This window comes from Fusarium keratoplasticum, chromosome 4 (assembly GCF_025433545.1).
Source record: "Fusarium keratoplasticum isolate Fu6.1 chromosome 4, whole genome shotgun sequence".
NCBI classification, from domain to species: domain Eukaryota; kingdom Fungi; phylum Ascomycota; class Sordariomycetes; order Hypocreales; family Nectriaceae; genus Fusarium; species Fusarium keratoplasticum.
The window spans coordinates 3,574,580-3,591,811 of NC_070532.1; the positions used below are offsets into that span (position 1 = coordinate 3,574,580).

The window sequence follows — 17,232 nt, forward strand, 5'->3', positions numbered from 1 at the left end:
AGCTGAAAATGAAGGGAGGTGAACAAGACTGGCCGGCTGAATAATCCCAAGTCACCAACGGATCCTTGCTTTGGAAAGAATCGTGGAAGGAATTACCACCAGGATCAACTGCCTGGTTCCTTGAACAGTGGGGCAGGCACAACGGGAGTTTCAATTTCTTGGAAGGCACAAAGCACAAGGCACAGCCAGTCATCCATGCCCTTGCCCCGACTGTTTCAAGTCTTTTCTCTCTGCCTCCTCCCATGCTCCCATCCATGGATGCAAGTTTTGAGGGACACCCCGGGACATGTCCATCTCATTCCCCGAAAGCAAAATGTGGCATCCAAAGCAGGTTCCCTCCCAATGAGAGGACGCGATGGTACCGAGCACCACCGAGGGCGGCCGAGAAGAAAAGGGCAGTGCACTTGACGCCGTCCTACACAAGGTTGCTCGCAGTAGGGCTAGCCCATGGAGCGAAAACGTGCCCTCAAAAGTCTCTCTGGCAGCGAGCGCGCGGGTGGGAGGATGCTGTAAGCAAGCTGGCTGATGCACTGCAATCCTGTCAGCCAGAGGCGAAATGACGCTCTGCTGAGACAGAGGGAAAAGAAATGAGTGCCTATTCAGAAAGACGGACACAACACGGACCCTGCTGTTCTCTCGGAGCGCCCTTCAGCGCCATCATCTCACAACCAACAGCCATGATCAAGAGGCGGACCGGCCAAGACAGCGCCAACTTGGCCTCGTCCCTTGCCTCCTCTAGCTCTGGTCGCGTCTCGAGACCATCATGGCCCTGTCTCATCATGGCTGGCCAGCCCCAAAGTCTCTCCCCTCCCCCCGGTTCCTCTTCCCATGTGCGGGACATGCTGGACGGGACGCCATGTTTCAACCGTCCCGAGGTCTTGTCCTAGCCGTTTTTAACTCTGCCTTCGCTTTAACTTCAGGTTCGCTTCAAGCGTTCCCCTCTCTCCAGCCTCTTTTGTCGCCGTTGATACCACAAGCGCATACGCTTCAAAGTCAATTCATCTCAGCTGCAGCAGCTCTTGGTCAAAGTCAACATCAGAGTCAAGCTCCAGACCACATCGAGCCACGCTTCAGCGCTGACGACGTTGTAATGCCCCGCCCTGAATTCTCCGGCCTGCCGTGCTACGTCCAACTCTTCTGCTCCTCCAGCCTTATTTCGTCCCCGGCGGGCCCAGGACCCGAAGCATCGGCACTAAAGCCCATCTCAATCCCCGGCCTCGCCGAGTCTTTTGCTATGGTCAGTTGCGAGTGTTGGTCCTGCCATCAGGCTGGATAATTCCAAGTTTCTCGTGGTCCTTCATCCAACATGTCGGGCTCGTCACCCACTTGGTGGAGCGGTCAACTCGCAAGTGACGTGCTCACGAAACGAAAGAGAGGACCCCCCTTGCGACTCCGACTGTTCCTGGGCCTGCAGGTGGAAGGGGAGGGAAATCCTGCAAGTAGGGCCATCCCAGTCGCGGCATTCCCGGGGAGATCTCGACAGGGTGCCGATGCTGTGCCTGATTGGCGACAGGGCACTGGTCTCTTTCTTTTTATGAACGAGGCGCCCTCTCGGATTTGCTGCGGTGCTCGCGCTGAGTGGTTATGCCGCGAACCTATGACTGTGGTTCGCGACGGTTACACCCAGGCCAATGTCTCGCATGTCAGGTTCTCGTCGGCTTGATCAGAGACATTGACTGAGATTCTGGGGAAGACGAGCTCATGGGCTGGTTTGACTCGACTGAATGCTCAAGCCAGCCCCCGCATCGCATCACATCACATCGGGAGTTTGCTAATAATAGGGTGTGGGTGGAAATCGACACGTCGCACACTCTAACATCTCACGCCATGGTGTTGCCTCGACGTCCGTACGTATTGGGATACGGGGGCCGCAGATAGCATCAAGAGGCGCCGTTTTCTCTTCCCGTGACTAACTAGCCAACCTCATGGCCAGTGCCTTGAGCAGTTCGCTAAGGCATCATGTACCTCCGCTCATCCTTCGAACCACACTCATCGCCAATCACCCAGCGGAACCCCCGCATACCGCTCCAAGGATCTCCCTCTTGTCCCCCTCGCTGTCGTTGCTGGTATCTGCTGCGCCTCAACAGCTGTCAAATACGAAATCGGCTCCTACGGTCTAAAGTCTTGTGTTGGTGATGAACTCTGCCATGTTGGCTGACTGAGAGCCACGTAGCTCGCCTCATCGAGTGAAGATACCTCAGCTTCAGGTCGTTCATGCCCAATTTGGCCGAGATCGGTGTCTCAGGTCCTTGGATACTCTGGGTGTCTACAAAAATACCCCGCCCACCGAATCTTGATGGACGGAGCAATTCTACAGATCGAGGTGGTTTTGTTTCTATTGTCGTAGCCTCTCGTGTTTCCCCGCGCCAGGATGATGCTGCAGAGTGTTCATCATCGGGGCAGGCATCACAAGCATCACGATGGTCTTCAGTTTCCTTCAACTCCACTCTCGGAAGGGTTCAGCCATCCACGGGCTCCCGCCTGGATGGCCCGGGTACCGATGGTCAACTGAGAGGCCGCAGGACTAACGGTGAGGTTCGCCGGCGTCTCCTTGCCATGGTATATTGGCAGCATATTGCACCCGTCGAAGCGACGTCATTGTAGACCGAGAGCAATCAACCTCTATATTGCACATGATCCTTCCCGTCTGTTGTGCACGGTTGGTTGCCGATATCGTCGGTTGTCTTTCCGGACTTGAGATCTTTGCTAGTTAGGGTTGGTTGACAACTGCGAGGTGAGTAATAATAGATCCAAACTTGGTCTGTCGTTAGCTCAATCGCTCTAGCTATCTGTGGACGATCACGATGATCGATCTTTAAATAGCTAACCCTAACACAGTCCAGTCAACAGAGCTCTTCCACGCGTACATCTTCTTCTCGTGACACCCAACAGGTGCGGTATTTCAGCCTAACTGAGCAAGAACATGAGCTTGAAATCCAGCATCTGAAATTATTTGCTTGGCACATTCCACAACGGCTCATGTGCACCGTTGAGGCTCTGGATATTTCTGCGGGCCTTTGAACTGACTGTTTCTTAGAGGCAAGCAAGGAACTCCCAGACTAACAAACAAAGGTTATCGTTGTGGAAATTGCATTGATGTTGGACAACCCCACTCAGTCTCGAGGGTGTGCATAGACAATAGCAATGTTCACCGAGGAGAAGAGTGCGAAGTTGATGTTTATGTTGACTTTTTGTTTTGTTTTGTTTACTTACTTCTACATTGGCTCAAGCTCTGGTCAGCCAAAGCGGGGGAGCTTTGAGACAATGACCCAGATCCATTGTTGGGGAACCACGATTCTAGTGTGCATGACGTGAATTTCGCTTCTGCATGGCCGCATGGCCCATCGACGCCGTTCCTCGATAGTTCTCAACGGTGGTCTCTGAGCTAAGAGGCTGAGCCGCTAGGATCTGACTGCTCAGTTGGATGACATGTCGCGGCTCCAGTTCAGTTTGTAGGAAATGAAGGTGATCAAACCTCATGCACACGCCTCGATCGAGGTCTCAGCCTCTGAGACCGAGTGTTCATACGTACCTAGTTGATCGACGGCGTGCAGTTGATCGTCACCTTACCCACAAGACGCGCACACAGTTGATAGATGATGCCTCAGAGGCTTCACATGTTCCCCTTGGCGAGATACCAAGCCCGCGGCTCGGAAATCAAAGCTTCATACCCTGAACCGCGGGTTGGACAATCTGGTGGAGTACGCCAACGTCTAAGCCGCTGCAGTGCGTCAGACTTTTTTCCCGTCCTTCCCGTTACATTGAGCGGGAAAAGAAAGATCATGCGGCTAAGAGAAACCGCTTTTTGTCGTAGTTGTGCCAACTGTCTGACTGTTTACTTTGGCGTTTTTTTCTCCGCTGAAGGAAAACAACAGTGAGCAGTGAGACATGATTCAACTCACAAGGCAACAAAGTCCAGACAAGACGACAATAAACTAAATGGTAGAAACCAGGAAACATGAAAACATCAACATATGCCATCATAGACTTATCGCTGTCATGACAACTCCCTTGACAACTCCTCAGCCGCTGACTGTGCGTGCAGCACTAGATCAGCTGTCACGGCCAGGCGACAGCTACAACTGCAACTTCTATTTGACAATTGGGCCTCTGAAACACTGTCTCGCGGAGTTTGGACCTTGGACTATCGGCCGGGCTAGATCTGGACCAGGGTTGATAAACCGCTCTGAGCCCGTGTCTTGGTTTACCCATGTCTCAGTGTCATTTCCGACAACTGCTGCCTTTTTCGCGGGGCACGTGGGTTAAGGGGATGGGTTGCTACTTGCTGATCGATTGATAAGAGGTTTCTGGATAGATGATAGGTTTTGAAAAGATAGATAACAGTTGTGCCCCTTTAGTCGGCATGTTGCTTGGGTTCATCTCAATCTCTGGCGCAGCACTTGCTTGCCTCCCAAAGACGGCAGCCCGCCAAAGACAACCACATGCCGTCTTTGTGTTCAGTGTAAATGATTGTCGTATACAAATCACATCTCCTGACTCTCCAGCGCTTCATCCCGAGACTCAGTGCCCAGAATCCCTGCACCTTGGAGTGCGTGTGAACAGCTCCGGGCGACACCAGTAGTGTTGCATTGGCTAAATAGCAATATCACGGCTCGTACTAAAAGCTAAACAGGGAAGACATCAAGAAGTACGGAGAAGTACCCTGAAACCGTCAGTAGTATCTGTCCATCGCAGACGTTGTACTCAGGGACCACCTGAAACCCAGCACATACTCACCGCGCAATATAGGGCCCGGTCTGGCGCTACCAGAGACAACCCCGGGAAGACTAGATTATTCCATGCCACTCTAGAAGACGCATTGGTAAAAATATGGTTGCGTCCGAGAACAGTTCATCTTTAAACCCTTGTCCGGTTGTGGCAGATAAATGTCGAACAACGAAATGTAGAATATATATGATCAACTGACCGGGGAAAACATCGAGACAGTCCCTTGCACTGGCACAAGTCATGACTTTCCTCAGATCACGTAGTTCTCGGGTTGGAGTCTCAAGTCAGATCATGATTTCGTTCGACAGACGGCCAAGCTTGCCAGTTGCTACGTGCAGGGTTTGTGACTCGCATCATATATAGCTTCTCTTCATATATGCCACCGAAAAAACGACTTGCCTGAAACTATCATAGCATGGACTATAGTGACCGGACCGATGCAACTCTTGCTAAGTTGTGTTGCAGATTATCGAGAGTAGCACCCTCTGTGGGATCGTTTCCCACCGTACCTTGATATCCAAACATTGAGCGGGATTTGTTATTCAAAACAATTATTCCACATGATTGTATCTGGAAGTAACCCCGGTGAGGGCACAGAGCAAGCAGACCCATCTTGTGCGACATGCGATATAGCACATTTACACCCCACGAGAGATTGTTAGGCACGACAATCAGAAGAGACAAAGAATGTGCGGATTCTTCAAAAGAATCATTGAGCAGAGTCGGCGAAAACAGATAGAAATCTCGTCACGTAGTTTAATTGTTTGTCTCAGGTCCATCTCAAAGCCCGGTGGCTGGGGCACTAACAAGTTGTTGACATCATTGACTCTGTAATCGTCAAAAAACCAACACCACGAGATCTCAGCAAAACCTGATCCCTACTTTCCCTTATGCATAAAAACTGTGACTTTCAACAATGGGAAAGCCCCGCGTCATCTACTGGTTCCGCACCGATCTGCGGCTGCACGATTCACCGGCTCTCAAGGCCGCCCTTGACCTCGATCCTGCTGTGCTCTGGCCCATCTTCACGTGGGATCCTCACTATGTCTATCGAGCGCGTGGAGGTCTTAATCGATGGCAGTTTCTGTGAGCGACGAGGAAATGCCTTGGTGTCTTCAACTCGTGGGCTAACTTGACGCAGACTTGACTGCCAAAATGACCTCTCCAAGTCCATCACCAAGCTGAACCCCAAGTCGAAGCTCTTTGTCCTCAGAGAAGCTCCACAGACCCTCTTTCCAAAACTCTTCAAGGCCTGGAATGTCACTCATCTCGTCTTTGAGAAAGACACCGACAGCTATGCCCGTGAACGGGACGAAGTTGTCACGCAGGCTGCCAAGGAGGCAGGCGTCGAGGTCATTGTCCGCACGGGAAGAACACTCTGGGATAGCGACCAGATAGTCGAGAAGCACGGCGGTAAGCCCACAATGTCAATCACCCAGCTTCAGCAGGCTGGTGCCAGACTCGGCGAGGTTCGTAAGCCGATAACTGCTCCAAAGCATCTTCCAGATCCTGGAGAGATGCCAGTCGACTTTGAGCAAGAAGAGCCCGAAACAAAACCAGACTTCAACTCGGAGCAAAGAACAGAAAAGGACCAGGCATATAGCAAGATATCTGGTCCAAACGGAGACTTTGCTATCGAGACCATGGAAGAGCTGGGCTTTCCATCGGCGACGACCCCCCACAGGGGAGGTGAAACTCTTGCTCTCGAGGCACTCGACAAGATCATTGCCGACAAGAAATACACAGCCAAGTTTGAGAAGCCAAAGACAAGCCCGGCCCAGTTTGAGCCGCAGTCCACAACTCTTCTATCGCCCTTCTTGCACTTTGGGGCACTTTCTGTGCGAGAATTCTACTGGCGCGTCCGAGAAGTTATTGATGCTTACGGAAAGGGGGCTTCATCACCTCCAGAGAGTCTCATCGGCCAGCTTCTCTTTAGGGACATGTACTTTGCAGCCCAGGCAGCCCTGGGGGATGTCTTTATGCAGACTGTCAAGAATCCTTATTGCCGCTTCATCCCCTGGCATCTTCCCTCCAAGAGGGATCCGAAAACTGGTCTTGTCACTGGAGAGTACCACGTCGACTCTGAAGAGGCAGACATCTGGTTCAAGAGGTGGAAGACGGGCATGACGGGGTTCCCCTGGATTGATGCTCTCATGAGGCAGCTGAAGGAAGAGGGTTGGATCCATCACCTTGGACGTCACGCCGTGGCGTGCTTCCTCACAAGAGGCGGATGCTACATTGACTGGGAGCGCGGATGTGAGGTCTTTGAAGAGTGGTTGATCGATCACGAGCCTGCTTGCAACGCTGGGAACTGGCAGTGGCTTTCCTGCACAGCCTTCTTCTCACAATACTTTCGTTGCTACAGTCCTGTCTCATTCGGCCAGAAGTGGGATAAGGAGGGCAACTTTATCCGCCGCTACGTGCCAGAACTAAAGAACATGGACGCCAAGTACATATACGAGCCGTGGAAGGCCCCTTTGCCTGATCAGAAGAAGGCGGGCGTTCGTGTCAAGGGAGATGGCCTGAACGATGTCCAGGAGGGTACATATCCCAAGCCAATGTTTGACTTTTCAAAGAGACGAGATGCATGCCTCGCCGCCATGAAGACAGCGTACAAAGTTGGACTTCATGGGAACGACGAAAAGGTTCTGGGTGGGACTTGGAGGGAGCTGTTCCCTTCCGGTGATGGCGGAGAGATCCAGGGTGAGATCGAGAGCGACCATGGAGAGCACGCTGATCGGGGAGATGATGAAGGTGATAGAGAACAGAATGAAGCTCGGGAGGAAGGGGAGGGTACAGCTTCTGTTGAGAATCAAGATGGCGAGACTGTGGGTAAACGAAGTGGGAGGAGGCATAGTACTGAGAAGGCTGCAAAGAAGCAAAAGACATGAGAACAAGGCTTTGTTCCATAGTCCATATCTAGATACAGTTATCTCCCTGATGCAGCCAGATTATAGTGTACAATGCCAGAGCCGTAAAGTGGCCTCATCAGATCTTCTCCCTCTCATCCGCCAGACGAGACCACTCCATCGCCCAGAGATTGTGTTCCTTCTTGGCCTCCTTATCCGTCTCCCTCGCTTCCTTCTCAAACTCAATCTCTGAAAGCTGTCGAAACATTTCCAAGCGTCCGTTTATGCCAGCCGTGTAAAGGTACTGCTCCATCTTGTCAGGATCGCTCGTTCGAAGCAGTTGAGCAAGCTCGACGGCCGCCTCTCCAGAGCCCGCCCCTTCAATCCCCTCTAGCAACTCCTTCGCCTCAGCAGTCCTTCCGAGCTTGAGATACGATCTCCCGAGGCACAGCTGGCAGTGATGCTTCCACTCAAACTCGGAATCCTCGGGGCCGAGGGCGCGCTGCAGCACCTTTACAGCGGCCTCGTACATGCCCAGTTTGTAGAGCCTCTCACCTTCGGCGGTGAGAGCGTTTCTGTCCTTTCCTTCTTGCACAATCTGCTTGAAGCGTGACTCAACGTTCCTGTACTGCGACGCTTTGCCCCAGAAGCCGCCCCCGATGAGCTCCCTCGCCAGGGAGATGGTCGACGGCCTGTAGCCCATGTTTGATGCTGCTGTCCACAATGCTCCAGCAAATAACTGAGATTGTTTGGTTGTAATTCTCAAGATGCAGGCTAGTTCATGCAGGACATGCGCTGGCACATCGTCCTCTAAACACACCTTGTTAGTTCATCCATGAGGCTCTATCAACATGGGATGTTCACCTTTTGACAACTTGACATTCCAGGGAGATGCCCCCTTTTTGATAGCATCTTGGAACAATAAAGCAACCTTGTGGTATTCTTCCGGAGACAAGGTGTCAAAGGTCCCCTCCGTCATATCAATGATTGTCTTGATGTCCCCAGGTGTGATGCTTGAAATGTCAAAGAGCTCCGAGTTGGACGGTCTGGCTGCTGGCGCTTTTGGCGCTCGCGGTGCTCGCGGCGCTTGTTGCGTGGCATACGAATGTGCCTGAGATAGTGCGATATTGGTAGATTGACTGCTGCCAACAGCTTTCAACCCGCAAGGTTGCGTTGTGGGCAGAGGTTTCGAGGTAGAGCGCAGCAGCTGTGAGCAGAGCCGGCGGGCTCTCAAGTGACGAGACATGGCCACTGATTAGTACCAAATATCTCTGGATTATAATTTCCAGAGTAAAATCCCTTGGGTTTCGTCAATTGCCAATTACTCAACTCGGGAGTGAGGTTGTCGAGTTGCATGAGGTTGAATCGCACACCAGCCACAATCCCAGCAGCCACAGGTGAGCGGACCAATCACGTCTCGCGGAGCCACAAGGTGAGCAGAGCACACCGAAAAACCAACCTCATTCTGAATTTTTCGAGCATCGAAAAGGGAACTTGATGCACGATTCACGTCCAAACTCGACACCTTTTCTGAGTGAGGCGCTTAATTTCCACGCTTCATATTGAATAACCACTCGAAAGAGGTTATTTCGGTTTCATTTTCGGCGTCGCATAAAAACCAGAAGGTCGACTTCAGAGCTCTCTTCATCTCACCTTGTCGCATATCTTCACCAGAGCGCTCACCAGCTAGCGACACCAAACAATGGCACCAGCAAAAACCCGCAAGAGAAAGTCCGCCCAGGATCTTCCAGTCGAGACGCCAATCGAGTCTTCAGCATCAGACGATTCCAAGGTACAGCACAAACTCCCCGTCAGGGCAAAGGATGGCGACTCTGCTCAGAGCGCAAAGCCTGCTTCGGCACCGGCAAAGGGTACCATGATGGTCTTTGGGGATGACGACGAGATCACGGCGCCTGCGCCTTCAAAGCCCGCGGTGCAGGCTCCTGAGAAGGAGGAGGAGGAAGAGGAGTCCAGCGATGATGAGGCCCCCGAGGCTGTTTCCACAGCCAAGGTGGCATCTGATATCAAAAAGTCTACCCAAGCGGCCCAGAAGGCTGCCCAAGAGTGAGTCCTGTCCTTAGTTGTCAACCCAATTTCACAGCCATTAACCTCTGGATAGACAAGCCGCAGCGCAGAAGCGAAAGCGCCGGGAAAGGGATACCCTCTTCAAGCAGCAAGCCGAAGAGCGCAAGAAGCTAGAGGACGAGGCCAAGGTCGCCGGAAGCGCTCCAGCTGAGCCCGCTGAGTCTGCAGTCCAGAAGCGACAGCCAGCCAAGACGCCCAACCTGCTACCCGCAGAATTCCTCACAGACTCGTCGAGCGAGGACGAGGGCGCCGACGAGGACGATCAGGCGGTGGCACGGCCGAGGAAGCGTCGTGTCACCGCCGTGGAGAGGACCTTGGCGCGTCAGAACCGCGGACCCAAAGACGAGAGGGTCGGGTCGACGGTGTACCGCGTGGCCAAAAAGGTGGACGAGAGCATGGCGCCCAAGCTGCGCAAGCACGCCAGGAGTTCCAAGGAGTTGCTGCTCAAGCGGAATCGGAGCGTTGCGAAGCCGCGGTCTGGGTTCTTGGTCAAGTAAAAGGATGTGAGAGGGGGGTTTTTGCATTGGCGTTGATGTTGTTTGCTATGTACACGGCCTAATATTGGATGGACTAGAATAGCATATGCACGTTTGTTTTCTGGTGACAGCTCGGCTGCAGTTATTCACATCCCATGTGTCACAAGTGAGCGGCAGGCTGTGAGATACTGGATAGATGTTGATTCGTGGTTGTTCATGCATAATACCGTCAAACATTCTGATTGCCGACAACATGACAGGTTTTCAGCAGGACTGGCCACAGCAAACATGTATACGAATAGACATCATCTCCACGAAAGCTTAATGATAGTAGCCTTTGTAAAATCGACACATTCCAAGCCTGAGTCAAGGTATGTCCAGATTGCTCCCATTGAAGTTGGTTGAGCGTCACCTACCCTGTACCACCACTGGATGGATCCACGAGACAGCAACGACACAATCCACCGCCTGGATCACGGGGAGGTCCCTCGATCAGCATTGACGCTGGCTTAGCTCACGGCAAGCTGCTTAATGCAAGAGATCCCGAGGGACCAAGCTCGCCATTGCCGACGGCTATCACCCATCCATCCGTGGTTACGCAGAACGAAAACACGGATCCGCAGACTCTGACATTGCGATAGCTGCCATATCCACATCCAAATCAGAGAATCGCCGCGTGTCTACCGAGATCATGTGGGGGCCTTTTCTTGGTGAGCGACCGTCGACAGATCGGCGTGCGTGCGGACGGACACGAGTTTAGTTGGAGGCACGACGACGCGATAATCGTCACCGGAAAGTTTCGACGAACCGGAAGACTCCAGACCCGGCCCCGTCATCTGGACCTGCAGCTGCTTCACACATCCAAGGAAGCAGAGAAGAAGGATTCATCAACGAATGCAGTCATTATTCCCCGCGTCAAAAGGTGGATTTGCTGCTGTGGACCATGGTCGACTCCTAGGGTTGTGACCCAATTGAGACGCTCGAGACAGGCTTCAACTGCCCTGATCCCTGGCTTCGTACTGCAGCACCAGTCCTTGTCAGGGGGGAGGGATGAAACGGTTGGAGTCAGGAACATATCGAGTTTCCCAGCCTTGAATATTGACAGCAACCATAGAGTCAGTCAACTCTGACGGCAGAATGGCTGTGTTGTGCTGGTAGGTTGTCCTAGGACCGGACGATCTGGCGTCACATAGCTGCGCGGAACACCGGGCCCTCGAGAAGCCCGTAGCAGATGGGATGGGTCCGAATCAATAGTCCTCAAGGACCCCAGAACTGACCATGTATAACAAGGCACATATAGTCAGCTGCCAATCCTCATCCAAACATGCGAGACGAAGAGGCGAGGAAACTGTGACATGGAGTGACGAATCCCACCTCACCAAAGCCAACACCACACGAGGCAGGAAGTAGAATGCATAATGCTTCGTGGCCTGCGCGGATACTAGAAGCCAACCACTCTGCTCACACGGCCATGGAGCGCAGGTTATGAAACCTAGTTGATTGACGACGGAATGATATCACCTGGCAAGCCTGTCCTTGGTGCTTTCTGCATAAAATATGCTGAGCTCGGGAGATCGACGCAGGCAATTTGGACAGGACGCCCTGACTCGCGTTTCGTCCCTCCAACATCTGCACTTTGTCTGACCCGACTGCCATTGGCGATCGACCTGCATGCCGGCACACACTTGAGCCACTTGAGACCAACAAATGTCTCGGGGACTCGGAAGCTGCTGAACTATTTTTGTTTCTGGAATGGCCGTTGAATAAAAAAAAGAAGAAAAAAAAAGGGAGGGCTGTCCCAGTCTGGGCAGCAGAGCATGTGCCGAGTCAGCCACGTGGGATTAACGCGACAGTGGACGTGCGAGACACAGTTGACACATGCTACAAAACAATATGACCCTTTGCAATCAATGATTTCGAGCGAGTGATCGAGGTTAGCCATGATTGTCGTTGATGCAGCATGGCCTGTACCATGGTGGTCTTCGTGAAAGGTATCCAGGAATCGTTATCAAAACCTGACTGCAGAGGCTCACTACCGGCAGCGGAATCTTAGATCGGACAAAAAGCAACGGCAGCAGAACACGATCGGGCAATTCAGCTCTGTGGAGAGCCACAACGTTGACCACTCACTCACTGGTGGCCTCCCGAACCTGCCAACTCTTGCTTGCCAAGGAACCCATGTGGACGGAGAAAGAGATCGTATCTTGCACGACGGCAAAAAGCAAAGGCAGCTGTGAGTTGGCCGGAGCAAAAAGAACGAATAGTGCTTCTTGAGGCCTGGCAGGCTCAAGAGCGAGCCCGATGCCGTATGCCTTTGGTCCATGATTCGCCTCGACTGCGAAGCGGGCTGAGGCGGGGCGCCATCTTGATGATCCCCGAGCCAACTTGCATGAGTCCACCAGACTTGGCCTTGGAGCCACGCGCGAGTGCTGCAGGCCTTCTGCGGCCAAAGGTCCGTGCCATCTCCAAGTCAAGGTCAAGTCAAGCCACGGGGCATAGGTGTGTAGGCGTGGAGAGCCTGGCGAATTTGCCATCACCAACTTGACGGTTGCGTGGCGCCAGACTTTGAGTGAGCTTGGGGAGCTGAACCCCGGAAATCTTCTCGAAAGAGGCAAGAAAGGGGCACTGGCAAAAAGGGCCCTGCGAGCACTGTAAATCCGACATGACAGCCCCCCCTCCCCCCAGAACAAGACATATGTCATCGCTGGCAGGAATCCATCTGGTGGATGATGTGATCATCTCGCACAGGCGAGCCGTCTGTCATGACAGGCAAGGCCACCGTAATAATAACGGCGGGTATCATTCATGCTAGATGATGAGCTAGCATGGGATACCCAGCATGAAGCCCTGTGCTATCGCTCATGGGAGACGTCTCCGCCTGCGCGCTCGGACGGACGTCTGGATAACCTTGCTTGATGGCTCAGCAACCCCTCGTGTCTGTGGAAGCATGGTACAGGGCGACAAGCTGGCCGACAACGTGGATGACTAGTGAGCGAGAGCGGCAGTCGAACGAGATCACCGGCACCTGGTCTGTGTAGATGGTGCTGGACCTCGTCCTCCGAGATAAGATGAGGTCCATGGATGGATGGATGGATGACTTCAACTGAGGCGAAGGAGGATTCCAGGGGTCCTGACTGCATACAACATGCTCCTCGCACTCAGTATGCAAGTGTGTCTGTGTGTCAGTTGTCGCCCCATCGGCTCGCCCCGTCTGACCTCGTCGTCTGGCAGACAGACACTGGACAGCTCTTCATGCAGTGGTGTCGTCTGGCGTCTCGTGGAAGGGCGATATCCACAGAAGATTCGCTGGAACAACTGAAGAAGGACGCTAGGCCTGATGACCGTATGCAAGCCAGCTGCTGGAATGACGCTTCGATTCCGTTCTCGAGCCCTTCTAGGCTTGACCTCTGCACACCATCATATGCATTCGGATGCACTGTGTGGTAGACAAACACACAAACAAGGTCGCTTATTTGTTCTGCCGCATCGCGTGTAGGTAGCTCGCCAAGCGCTGTTAGCGAAGTATGCGCAGCAGAGGGATAGCGAGAGCCGAGAGTGAGTGCCCATCCGTGCCGTAATCGCGCCTCGAGCCTGGCAGTTGCATTGCAGCAAGCAAGAGCCGTGATGTGAAGGGAGCTCACGACTCTCCCAAGAAGGCTATGCTAGCGAAAGGAACCAGCCTGCAATTCATTTCCGATGGGGATGCTGCTCCTGGGGTTCCAGGGCTAGATCGAATCAGGATTGGAAGGAAGGTACCAAGAACCGCAGACTCTCCCCTGGACTGGAACCTGAAGCCTTGGAAGGGAAGGGTTCCGTGTTACGCCACATGCCCTTTTGGGGATAGCCTCCCGTTGGGGTCTGGTCCAATGTCACGGCAGGTGGTAGTCGTCCCTTCATCTTGTCTTGCTTGACTAGGTTGACTTGACTGACTGAGGCTTGGACAGCGGCATTCTTTCAGCCCGGTTTCGACCTTTCATCGCTACTTTGGGGCTCTTTGTGGTAGAAACGACAATCGGTTTCGAATCTTGTAGTTCTCTTTGTCAATCTGATCTCCCCAAATGGTCCGGCGTTGACAGTATCACAAGAGAGCAATGACCACGCAAATGCTTGCTTGCTTCTGAGTTTCTCGTTGCAGGTCACGGCCGCTGGCTCAAGGATGGCCCAACCCAACACGGATGGATGCCGGGGAGACTACCCGGCCAATCGCCTCTTTCATCCACTTCAACTCTCTTGTCATGTACCCTGACCAAGGGCGACAAGGGGGCCACGGGGCGCTATCGATGTCAGTGGTGGACGTGGGACGACGCCGTCTGGTTGACGATGCTCTTAACACGCGCGCTATATGGCCATTTGCTATGCTACAACCGCGGCGGACGCGAGGCGACATGTTTTGAGGGCAAGCCCGGCCAGAGGCTTGTCACCCTCTGTGCTACGTTTGCGGCAGACCATGCCGTCATGTAACCGCTTTAGTGGGCGTTGGAGTCTTGGTCTAAACCACCATGGCTTTCCGGGCGCCGTTGAGGTGGTTGCCGACCGTTGACAGAGGCGGCCCCTTGTCTTAAAGCCGCCGTCTTAAGGTGCCTGCTTGTATGGGTGCTTGAGACTTTCGGTTTCAGAACAGAAACAAATCCGGCACCAAGAAACAAGCAACCCCTGAAATCCTCTCAGGCTTGTCTCATCTCGTCCACCTTTGCCTGAGAGGAATCTGTCTCGGCAACAGGTCAGTGTTTGAGCGCTTCTGCTTCGCCCCGTTGCGGAAGCTGTCGTCTTGTTGCTTGTCGCCGCGGTGGCCACCTGGTGGACAATCCTATCAGCGAGTGCTCCATCTCGCAGGGGATGTGACGAACCTGAGGGGTCTGCTTAGATAGTGACCAGCTGGCCGCCTGGGTCAGAATTCTAGACCGGGTCTTGTTTCTTTTTCCCAGGGCTTGAATCATCAAACCCCTAACTGAGTTTTCTTGTTGCTATCGACTATTATCGTTTGGCCAATATCCGCTAGGCTATGCACCGACTTTGGTGATGGATCATATCAAGGAACAATATCAACTTACCCCAGCAGCAATAGTTCGAACACTATATGCTGACCCGTCTATTTAAAAAAACAAATGTCGTTACTGTCCATCCGAATTTTTAAAACTAGGTGGCACCGTTTCCTTGCGCAGAGATCAGCGAGTTGGGCAGAGCAGCGCAACGTCCTGACTCGGTAACTGTCATCCACCATATTCAGTCTCATCTCGTATGGCTCAGTAGATCTCTGACGCGGGGACCACTGGATCTTTTGCTGGCGGGTCTCTTGAAAGAAGCTCCATGCTGAAGGGCACTCCCGTAGGAGCCGGTGGTCGATCTTGAGCGTGGGTCAGGATAGGAAAGGACAGGCAGGCAGTCAGTCGACGACCGTGCTTAGCTCGCGGCGACAGCGAGACTGGACTGTCAGTCTTGAATTCGGCCTGCTCCGGACGTGCTCTGGAGGATGAATCTCAACCCCTCCGTTACGTATCCGTCTCCCAGGTAGAGTGTTCCGCGCAGTTGAAAGGTGAGACGCATTCCTGCTGTGCGTGGTGGAGAGACACTTGGCTCGCCAATGAACGCTGACGCTGTCGGCCGCATCACCTGCAACCTCGCTCGCACGGCCTGGACTGGGTTGATCTGAGAGATATTCCTCCTTCTGGACTGCGCTTTGAGTCGGACCCAACGCGCGTGACTGTTCTGTTCTGTCTCGCGGCGAGCTGGACCAACAAAGGGAGGCAAGCAAGCTGTCCAGTGAGGCGACTGCAACTGCAACAGCGGCACGGCACCTGGTTTGGTTTGTCTGGTGTTTCTCTCGCGTGTGCCCAGGTTCAATGCCGCCGGTATTGGGTTTGGATCCCTTCCCTTACCCACCAGCCACGGCAACGATACACATTTGCCAAACAAGGACGACTGGGTGTGTGGTGTGTGGTGTGTGGTGTGGTGGGCTTGTCAGAGATGCCCTGGGGATGTGACCCTGGTAGCTGGAACTGTCGCTCACAGTGGTGATGATCGCTCAAGACCCGTGAAAGCCACGTGAAAAGGTACCGGCCGAGTTGCAGAGGATGGAAGCCCAGACAGAACAGAACCCCTGGAAAGCCCTCCTTCTGCATCGAGATGGCTAGAGACCCATCCATCCCCCGGAAGGACGCTGCACCTAACGCTCTCAGACATCCAACCCAAAGAAAGACTCCGCCAAAACGCCATCGAGCAACTTGCGCACTGACTGCGTGGTGGCACCGGGCAAGGGCAGCGCATGTCGGATACGTACATGACCCAAGGAAGAAGAGACTTTTCCAGACAGGACCCCTCGCTAGCTTGAGCGACGGGAGGCTTAGGTGCTGGTGCTTCGCCGGTGCTGGACTCCTCTCCTGGCTGAGGTGGCTTCCAAAGCCCTGGCCCTTGGTTGCACTCCTGAAGACCGAAGGGTTTTGGTTCGCTCCAGGTGACAGCCCCGACGAGTCAAGAGAATTAACAGTTTCCCTATACGGAACATGGAGTCTTTCTAGAGAACCCATTTCCCCGAGAATTCGCCCTGCTCTGGCACAAAGAGAGACCTGACCTGGGCATGGCTGGGTCACCTCATCGGCTCGCTCCCGTCCATCCAATACATTCTGGACTCCGAGCAGCTGGAAATGGGCCAGCCTCGACGGAAGGAACCTCAACGCTGGGAAAAGCCAAGGGGCGGGGGGGAAGCCCTCTCTCTGTCATCCCAAAGGGAGCGTTGGAGATGGATTGCCGGGGAGGCGCCGGGGGGGGCGCCGGGAGCCCTGGGTGCTGTGGAGCCGGCCTCTGAGCGCAGCCCTGGGGGGCCCTTGCGCGGAGCCCGGACCCTTTGGAAGCTGAACAAGGGGGACCCGTGGACGCTTAATGGAGGGACCCACTCCGGCCACCGCGAGCGAAAGCAGCCATCCATGGATCCCTGCTCATCGTTCTGCGTGAGGCACCTGGGTGCTGATGCTGGGCGGGCGGCCCCCCAGAAAGAAGGGGCATGGAAGTCAAGTCAAGTGGTGGCAGCGTTGGACCCATCCATGGAAGAACAACCCAAGCTTCCAAGGGGATTTGCTCCGTTCCGTCGTGCGTGCTAC

At 53.8% G+C, this 17,232-nt stretch overlaps 3 protein-coding genes across 3 annotated transcripts; 2 read left to right on the forward strand and 1 right to left on the reverse strand.

The window, feature by feature from the left end:
* Nucleotides 1-5,644: 5,644 nt before the first annotated feature.
* NCS57_00614900 (Photolyase/cryptochrome alpha/beta domain-containing protein) lies at nt 5,645-7,619 on the forward strand (the record flags this gene model as incomplete). Its single annotated transcript, XM_053056045.1, has 2 exons — nt 5,645-5,814; nt 5,870-7,619. The coding sequence occupies 2 exons, from the start codon at nt 5,645-5,647 to the stop codon at nt 7,617-7,619; spliced, it is 1,920 nt and encodes a 639-aa protein (XP_052915000.1).
* A 97-nt stretch (nt 7,620-7,716) lies between these two features.
* Nucleotides 7,717-8,823, reverse strand: NCS57_00615000 (uncharacterized protein; the record flags this gene model as incomplete). The annotated part of the gene is made up of 2 exons (XM_053056046.1): nt 7,717-8,387; nt 8,442-8,823. 2 exons carry the CDS (start codon nt 8,821-8,823, stop codon nt 7,717-7,719), a joined length of 1,053 nt encoding a protein of 350 aa, XP_052915001.1.
* A 456-nt stretch (nt 8,824-9,279) lies between these two features.
* NCS57_00615100 (uncharacterized protein) lies at nt 9,280-10,159 on the forward strand (the record flags this gene model as incomplete). Its single annotated transcript, XM_053056047.1, has 2 exons — nt 9,280-9,641; nt 9,697-10,159. The coding sequence occupies 2 exons, from the start codon at nt 9,280-9,282 to the stop codon at nt 10,157-10,159; spliced, it is 825 nt and encodes a 274-aa protein (XP_052915002.1).
* Between the last annotated feature and the right edge of the window lie 7,073 nt (nt 10,160-17,232).